Raw genomic sequence first — 8,718 nt, 5'->3', positions numbered from 1 at the left:
CCCAACAGCTGATTAAACCCCGGCCAATTCGTGCCTAAGATAAAGGGATGCAACAGGCGTGGGCTAACCGCAGCCTTAACTCTATGCGTTTTGCCCTTATATTTTAACAACAGTGACACTATGGGATACCTGTGCAGATCACCATGAACACCGCACCTCCACCCACTCCGCCTCCAACAATGCCCCGGGGCGAACCAAGCTTTGGTGCACGAGGGTCTGCGTACAGCCCCTGTCCACCAAAGACTGGCGTACACCCCATTGACCCCTTACTGGAATGCTGTATGTCCCTCCTGGACCGGGGGAGGGTGCTGGGGCGCCGGCGACACGGAACACCTGCCCCACTTCCATCAGCTTAGGTGTCCCGGCTTCCCGCACTTCCAGCACACCTGCCCCGGCATCTGTGCTGCTCTCCGTGGCTCAGGGGCAGCGCCAGATGTCTCCGATCCCTGGGGAAGCAAAGTGGAAGAAAACGGGTTAGTAGGACTCCACGCCGGGGTCCGTTCTCCCGGCCGATCCTCCCCAGTCAGCCTGCAGGCACGAAACTGCCGGCAATGGTCTTCCGAGCGAGGCCCATCCGGTCCAACATGGCCCGGCACACGTCGTCGAAGCTGCTCCGCGAGGCAGGCGGCAGGCCCAGGGACGCTGTCTGAGCCTCCCCTGATAGCAGTGGGATCAGTCGCGGGGGCCCACTCCGCTCGCGGCCACCAGCACGCCTGGGCTGGGCACGCCTCCAAAAAGACCTGGGGTTGTCACCCTCCAACATCCTGTGTATCGCCACCGACAGAAGAGGCGACTTCGGCGACGCAGCAGCCCCGACCAGTTGCTCCAGGACCTTGGTCTGGTGGTCCGAATGTTCCTGGAGCTTCATCAGATGGTCCCACTGGGCCGCGGCCTGGTCCCGCCAGCATCTGTGCCAACAACTGCAAAGGCTGAGCGGGCGACGCATCGTGGGGGTCAGACATCCAACACTGGGTTTCGGCACCACTTGTGATGTAGACGACACACACACACACACACACACACACACACACACACACACACACACACACACACACACACACACACACACACACACACACACCGTTTTTGCTCACAATCACGTTTTATTTATGACAACAATGGGCCATGACAGCTTGTCCCGGTCCAGCCCCCTGAGCTCACCGCTCCACCCCTCCCCTGCAGCTACACCAGGGACCACACCTCCGCCACACAGTCATTATGCAAATGTACTGTTTATAAGATTGGGGAAACCTGCAGTCAGCTGAGACGGAAGAAGTCACTTGGATGAGTGACGAAACGTTTCCCCCACTGAAAACACTACATCCAGATGAACAGAATCAATTTTGGGATTTACTTACAAGGATGATTGGGATCAAGACAATACACTAATTAATGATCTTAATGATCATCTGGACTCACCGAGCCGTTCTGCAGTTCCTCACAGCTGGAATCAGTCTCTGTCGTCCCCGATCTGAAGTTTTGTACTTCTGCACATCCAACTCATCCAGAACCTCATCTGACATCTGCAGCATGAAGGCCAGAGCTGAGCAGTGGATCTCAGAGAGTTTCTTCTCTGATCTGTTCTCTGACTTCAGGAACTCTTGGATCTCCTGAAATAATGAGAGGTCGTTCATCTCCATCAGACAGTGGAAGATGTTGATCCTTCTGTCAGGAGAGATTTTATCACTGTTCATCTCCTTCAGGTTGTTGATGACTCTCTGGATGGTTCCTGGACTGATCTCTGTCTGACCCAGCAGACCTCCTAAGAGTCTCTGGTTGGACTCCAGACAGAGGCCATGAAGGAAGCGAACAAACAGGTCCAGGTGGCCATTTTTACTTTGGAGGGATTTTCTCATGACTTGCTTCAGAAAATCATCCAACGATGACTCTTTATATTTTTTCCCAAAGAAGTTCTTCAGCACCTCTGTCTTCCTGTTGGTGAAACAGTGGAACATGTAGACTGCAGCCAGAAACTCCTGAATGCTCAGATGAACAAAGCAGTAAACTGGTTTCTGGAAGATCACACACTCTCTTTTGAAGATCTCTGTACAAACTCCTGAGTACACCGAGGCCTCTGTCACATCCAGACCACACTGCTCCAGGTCTTCTTGGTAGAACATGATGTTTCCTTTCTCCAGATGTTCAAACGCCAGCCTCCCCAGCTTCAGAAGAACTTCCCTGTCAGCCTCCGTCAGTTCCCGTGAACTCGTCTCATGTCCCTCATGGTACTTGTTCTTCTTCCTCTTTGTCTGAACCAGCAGGAAGTGTGAGTACATGTCAGTCAGGGTCTTGGGCAGCTCTCCTCTCTGCTCTGTAGTCAACATGTGCTCCAGAACTGTAGCAGTGATCCAGCAGAAGACTGGGATACTACACATGATGTGGAGGCTCCTGGATGTCTTCATGTGGGAGATGATTCTGCTGGACAGCTCTTCATCACTGAATCTCCTCCTGAAGTACTCCTCCTTCTGGGCGTCAGTGAAGCCTCGTACTTCTGTTAGCCTGTCGACACATGTAGGAGGGATCTGATTGGCTGCTGCAGGTCGGGAAGTTATCCAGACGAGAGCCGAGGGAAGCAGATCCCCCTGGATGAGGTTTGTGAGCAGCTGGCTGACTGATGCCTTCTGTGTGACATCAGTCAGCAGCTTCCTGTTGGTGAAATCCAATGAAAGTCTGCTTTCATCCAGGCCGTCAAAGATGAACAAAAGCTGAGAGACAGCCAGCTTCTCTGCTGTGACCTTCTGTAATGTTGGATGGAAAACATGGAGCAGCTCCAGAAGACTGTACTGCTCATCTCTGATCAGGTTCAGCTCCCTGAATGAAAGCAGAACCACCACACTGACATGTTGGTTCTCCAAGCCCTCTGCCCAGTCCAGAGTGAACTTCTGCACTGAGAAGGTTTTTCCAACACCAGCCACGCCGTTGGTCAGAACCACTCTGATGGGTCTCTGTTGGTCAGGTAAGGCTTCAAAGATGTCCTGGCACCTAATTGGAGTGTCATGGAGGGCGTCCATCTTGGAAGCTGTCTCCAGCTGCCTCACCTCATGTTGGGTATGAACCTCTTCACTCTGTCCCTCTGTGATGTAGAGCTCAGTGTAGATCCTGTTGAGGAGGGTTCTACTTCCTGTTTCATCACTTCCTTCAGTCACACGTTCACATCTCCTCCTCAGACTGATCTTATGTTCATCTAAAACCTCCTGCAGACCAACATCTGCTGAAAGAAAGAAAAAGAGAAAGAAAACTCTTCAATGTCTGAACAACACAAGAAGTCCAGTTTTCAGAAATGAGTCCATCAGCAGACAGATGTTCAGTCTTACTTTGTACACAGCTGCTCTGACTGGCTGTCTGCAGTCCAGCTCTGGTTCTGGATCTTTCTCCACACTGGGGACAGGAGGAGCCTCCTGATGAAGCAGACTGGTCCCAGTATGACCAGATGCACTGTCTGCAGAACCAGTGTCTACAGCTGGTAGAGACTGGATCCTTCAGGACGTCCTGACACAAAGCACAGCAGGACAGCTGCTCCTCCTCACAAACACCACTTCTCTTCCTCTCTCTGTGAACACATTTCTTCATCACTAAATAATTTACTGACTGTGGCTAAAATTATCCAAATTTAAAAGATGATGCAGAAGTTCTGATGGTCACAAAGAAGAGTAAAAGTTTTCTTCTGTTTGAATTCAGCATGTTGTCTGGAATCAAAGTGCTGTTTTGACACAAGAAGCATCACTTTGAGACTTTCGCACAAACAGTCATGTTTCCAGTTCACTCACATTCATTCCCTGGAGACTCACTCTAATCTGGTCCTCTCCATTCTTTACAGTAGATATATATGCAAATAAACAAATTCCAGTAGCTGTGACAAAGAGTTTCATCTCACCTCTGAGCTTTGGTCTGGCTCTCATGTTCCCCACACAGAGTGGTTTTAGAGGGAGGGACTCCCTCCTCTCTGTCCTCACACTGATCCATGCTGCTCAATTCAGCTCACACACACTTTCTACCTTCACCTGCAGAGGAAACACAAATCATTCATGTGCACATCAACTGAGAGCTGCAGAGGTCGTGTCTGATGTGTTGGACTAACATCCATCAGAGACACAGCTTTCATCAGTTCACTACAAAAAGTGTCACAGGTCAAGTTCAGCCCCCTAATCCTCCATTACTGTAGTCCTACAAAGCAGCAGGTTAAACATGGCTGCAGAGAGCAGCTTTATGTCAGTAACAAGCACCTCTGTGTTCCAAGTTAACTGGTTTTAATGTTAAGTAATTAGATACGTTTACATGTTTCAGATGTTGCGCCTGCAGATTCTTCAGTTTTTCTAAATGGATTATGTCAAATTTTCAGAAGATTAAAGTCCCTAAAAAGAAAAAAAAATTCTCCAGTTCTTGCAAACGATTCAAGTGTTCATATTATATTCAGATGAATATTTTAATTATGCTGATTTAACATATTTTAATAAACTTAAAATAGAAGGGCAAATTCTCCAGCCAGACTCAGAGTCCTTTTCTTTTTGACACGGTTGAGCAGCTTATTTGAGACGTAATTTTACCGTCAAACATGGTGATAACTGCCATTGGTGTGAAACTCTGGCCCGCTAATTACATTTGGCCCGCGAAGCCATACCAAATTACTATTAGAGCTGGCCTACTGGTATTATACAGCTAATATATATACATATACATCATATACATACACAACATACACATACATAGAGATTAGTATTAAGCTTTGCTTGTTCCATATCAGCAAAACTTGTTTGACTTGTTTGAGTCCATAAGAAAAGATTCATTCTTATATCTGGACAAAGATTTCAATAAATATTAATGTTAGCCTGCGACTTTGTTCCAGTTTTGAATTTTATTTGAGTTTGACACCCCTGCTGTAAGCGGTTAAACACCTGCTGCTAATTTAGCTGCTCAGGGCTATCAGAAGAAAAGTGGTCATTTAAATCACAGGAAACACAGAAGTTTCAGTCCAGCCAGAGGCCTTCTGTTGTTGTTTATCTGTATAGCTATCTTTTATGGTCTGCTGGTGGAATCTGCAGAAGGGGACAGGGGGAAACTTAATAAACTGGTCAATGGGCCAAAACAGTTTATTTTTATTTTGCCTTATTTGGTATCATTCTTTTTAGAACAACCTCACATGTCTGAATTTACTGTTATTTGTTTCATCTTGACATACTGTACTAACACAAAATCTAAAATTACACCAAAAAAAAAAAAATCAGAGTAGAAAATAGTTATTTCTACTGTAACAAATACAACCATTAACAAATCATTTTCATAACTTGAATCACCAATCAATTGTAAATTTTTAAAACCTATGCACAAGGTATATGCAGATATTTACCTAAAAATGCAGGGGAGGCGTTTAAAAAAAACATTTCAAACTATTTACAGAACAATCAGCTGTTCTGCATAAAATAAGATACCACACAAATTATTTGTGCGACTGCAAAAAAATATTTCTGTCTACAGTAAGATAAAGGAGATAATCACAAGCCTGATACCTGCAGGCCTGACAGGTGTATCACTCCTCCTGTTTTCCACCTGGAGATAGTGTTTACACTATAATCTGCCTTTCGTGGGTTTTTGGCAGCAACTGTGACATTTAGCAGTTGCCTCAATGCTCTGATATACACTCCAAACAAGCTAAATGTCACAAATCTCTGACATATCAAAACTCTCTCTCACCACTGCCACTCCTAAAACTTCCGCCTCTTCCTAAAAAAGCAAAAAATAAATGCCATGTTGCCATATAATTTTGACATGGTAAATTTTTCCCGAAATAGGAAAGGGCGGTGCTTTTGTTTTTGCTTGCAAGCAGAGAGTGCTTTCGAGCGCTTTCCCTAGAAAACACAATTTTTACCATTTCTTCCCTCAGTACACAAAACAATATTATTGAGGACAAAGCACAGAATAGATTTTTATATATATTTACACTGTGATACTGCGTTGCATTTTCACAACTAATAATCTCTGCACCATCTCTTCTTCTGCCATCTGTTTTCCATCATATTCGTGAGAAACAAAAATGCTTTGTATAATGTTAGGAGTTTTTTTCCACTCTTCATGGAAGTTTAAACTAGAAAATCTAGTAACTACAAGCATAGTTTCAGTTTGCAGCACACAAGCATCAACAGTAACAACATGTTGTTTGACAACACTGTATGAAGACTAACACATATCAGGTTGTTTGATCTATAAATTAATTGAGATTATATATCAGATTTACTAGATGTAAAAGAAATAAATGCATGACTTCCTGTTCTGCTCAATCAGCTTCTTCAGTTTCTGTGACACCCTAATCATCAGCTGTCAGACTGAGTTCGCAGATTGCCTTATATAAAAAGGCTCTGATATCAGATAATCAGGACTGAATAATGTTCATTTTGTGATTATTTGTGCTTCTCATTGAGTCTTGTGTGTTGATGTTAACTTTTAGATGAGTATACTTGCTCTAAAACAGTCTTTTTACAGAATAATGAAGTTGATACAGAGCACCCATGCAATAAAGATTCTCAAAGTGACACAAAACAAGTAAAAAACCTTCATGAACAGTTAATGTGTATCTACTTTTAAACAAATTTAAAAACTATCAGGGTTTGATTCTGCACTTATCTTAACGTACCATTAAGAAGCTATCTGGATTTATTTAACATAAAATTATTGCTATTACTTGGCATAGGTTTATAACCAAATCCAGGAAAACTGACTGAAATAAGTTAAAGCAAGCGACAAAATTCAAAGTGTTTAACGCAAGACACGCACTATGGTGTGTCTCTTGTGACAACAAAGAAAACTTACAGTTTCTTCACACAGAGACACCAACAACAAGCTCCACTCCACAGCTGGACACTAAACACGGACACACAGGTGAGCTGCTTCTTGGAAGGAGGCGGGACTCCAGTTGAAGCTGAGCACAGGTGGGAGGGCCTTAACAGACACAGTTGAGTTCATTTAACAACATCCTTCAAATTCCTGAATGGCAGACTTCACTGTGAAAAGTTGAGCTTCCTTGGGATCTCTTTCCCCCTTTTCTTTCCTTTCCCCCCCATTTGCTCTGAATTTCCTCCACCCTTCCATGAGACACAGGATCCTTTTGTTTATACTGTCTTGCTTCATTTCCATTTATTCTGCCATTTAACTTCTCACAAACCAACTTTTTCAGGAAACAGACACAGTTTTACTTCACAAAGCCTCCTCTGACCTCTAGTACAGACACAACACCATAAAGAAATCAAATCAGAGTTTTTCTGTCATTCTGTGTCTGTAAATAAATAGAAAGCACTTATTTGGAGTAAACACATCACTGTTAGTACCAGCGTGAGTCTCAGGAGTCAGAGAGCACCATTCACACTGAGCTTTGACTTTGGTGGAGATAGACATATTTAAACTTCTTTACCAGAAGTACTAAGAACAAGTATTTGTGGTTATCAAACTGTCTTTAGATTTAACTTGTTAACTCTTGTTTTTTTTCCAGGTTTATAAAAGGAAATAATTTTTCACCAAAGTACATCACCATGGCAACCTATCTTGCACACTGTGAAGAATGTGACTGTAGTCCTCACCCTGCTGTCCTTCAGCCATGCTGTGTAAACAACCAAGGAAACTGAAATAACCTGTAAGTTTGTTTCTGCTACATCATCCAACATCCAACATAAAAAACGTTATTAACTCTTTGTTGAACTGCATAACAATTCTTAATGTTATTACAACCTGTTTAAAATTCAATCAATGGTCTTCTTGTTAAGCCTGGGGAATAAACCATGTGATTTAGTGATCATGATTGATTAGTTATGCCTGCAGTAGCCACCAGAGTGGCTATTTTGAGTCACTTTGCCGGTACCAAGTCCGGATAAAGGTGGTGGGTTGGAATTGTGACTAATGACTAATCTAATTTGTACTTCTAAATATATTCTAAATGCTTATAGGGTGATTTACTAACTTTATGTCTTTTCCACAATGTTATTTCTCTCTTCTACAGTGTAGGTTACAAATACATAGGCATGACCAATTATGCATAAATTAGGTGATGATGTCATTTAGCGACTTCTAGCAACTTTTAGGACAGCCAGTAGCGATTTTCCTTACTGAGGAGTTGGCAACACTGGCTCTGACCTAAGTACCTCATGAAGCTGCTGGAAGAGGAGCATCATGTTCTAAGCGTCGTTATTACTTTATCCCCTTTTCAGGTCTAACATGTTCTTCGTCTTTCTGGTTTTATGTAGAAAACAGGCAAATGTGAAACAGGAAACACGTCTCTCCAAACATAGCCTGCAAACATTTTCTCTCTTCTCTCCCTACCAGACAAACATGATGTGGTTTGTGTCACAGACTTTACTGTGTAGAAACAGATCTTTGGTTTTATAATTTAATATTAGTCTGACTGCAGCTTCTGATCCTACATCAGTGTGTTTGACTTCAGACTGGTTCAGACTAAAAGTCACCGGTTAACACAAAAATTTATTGTATCTACCAGTGTGAACAGACATCTAATACAGCCGCATCAAGATTGCTGACTTTGTTTGGAGCATAAATATATATATATATATATATATATATACACTGCAAACATTCACAGCATGTTTCTCTGTTTATAGTCTATAAATCCAGTCACACTTTCTATGAAAGATAAAAGCAATTATTATATCAATTATTAACAACCTGATTCATTTTTTTCCTGGATGACTATTTTATCCTATTCATCTATGACTAGCATGA

The 8,718-nt window shown here is 43.0% G+C and overlaps 1 protein-coding gene across 1 annotated transcript; it reads right to left on the bottom strand.

Moving 5' to 3' along the window:
- Nucleotides 1-523: 523 nt before the first annotated feature.
- LOC120435003 (protein NLRC3-like) lies at nucleotides 524-8,153 on the bottom strand. Its single transcript, XM_039603704.1, has 3 exons — nucleotides 8,124-8,153; nucleotides 1,420-3,194; nucleotides 524-908 (listed from the first exon to the last, which is right to left on the bottom strand). Exons 1-3 carry the CDS (start codon nucleotides 8,151-8,153, stop codon nucleotides 524-526), a joined length of 2,190 nt encoding a protein of 729 aa, XP_039459638.1.
- Between the last annotated feature and the right edge of the window lie 565 nt (nucleotides 8,154-8,718).

This window comes from Oreochromis aureus, linkage group 3 (assembly GCF_013358895.1).
Source record: "Oreochromis aureus strain Israel breed Guangdong linkage group 3, ZZ_aureus, whole genome shotgun sequence".
NCBI classification, from domain to species: Eukaryota; Metazoa; Chordata; class Actinopteri; order Cichliformes; family Cichlidae; genus Oreochromis; species Oreochromis aureus.
The sequence above is the reverse complement of the archived record's forward strand: the minus strand, read 5'-3'. Positions and strand labels throughout refer to the sequence as shown.

Excerpts from the sequence above, each read along its gene's own strand:
- LOC120435003 (XM_039603704.1), bottom strand. The coding sequence starts at position 8,153 with ATGATGCTCCTCTTCCAGCAGCTTCATGAG. Across the intron at positions 3,195-8,123 it reads TCTTCCAGCAGCTTCATGAG|GAGGTTTTAGATGAACATAA; the intron begins GTACTTAGGTCA and ends GTTGGTCTGCAG. Across the intron at positions 909-1,419 it reads AGGAACTGCAGAACGGCTCG|ATGCTGGCGGGACCAGGCCG; the intron begins GTGAGTCCAGAT and ends TTGTTGGCACAG.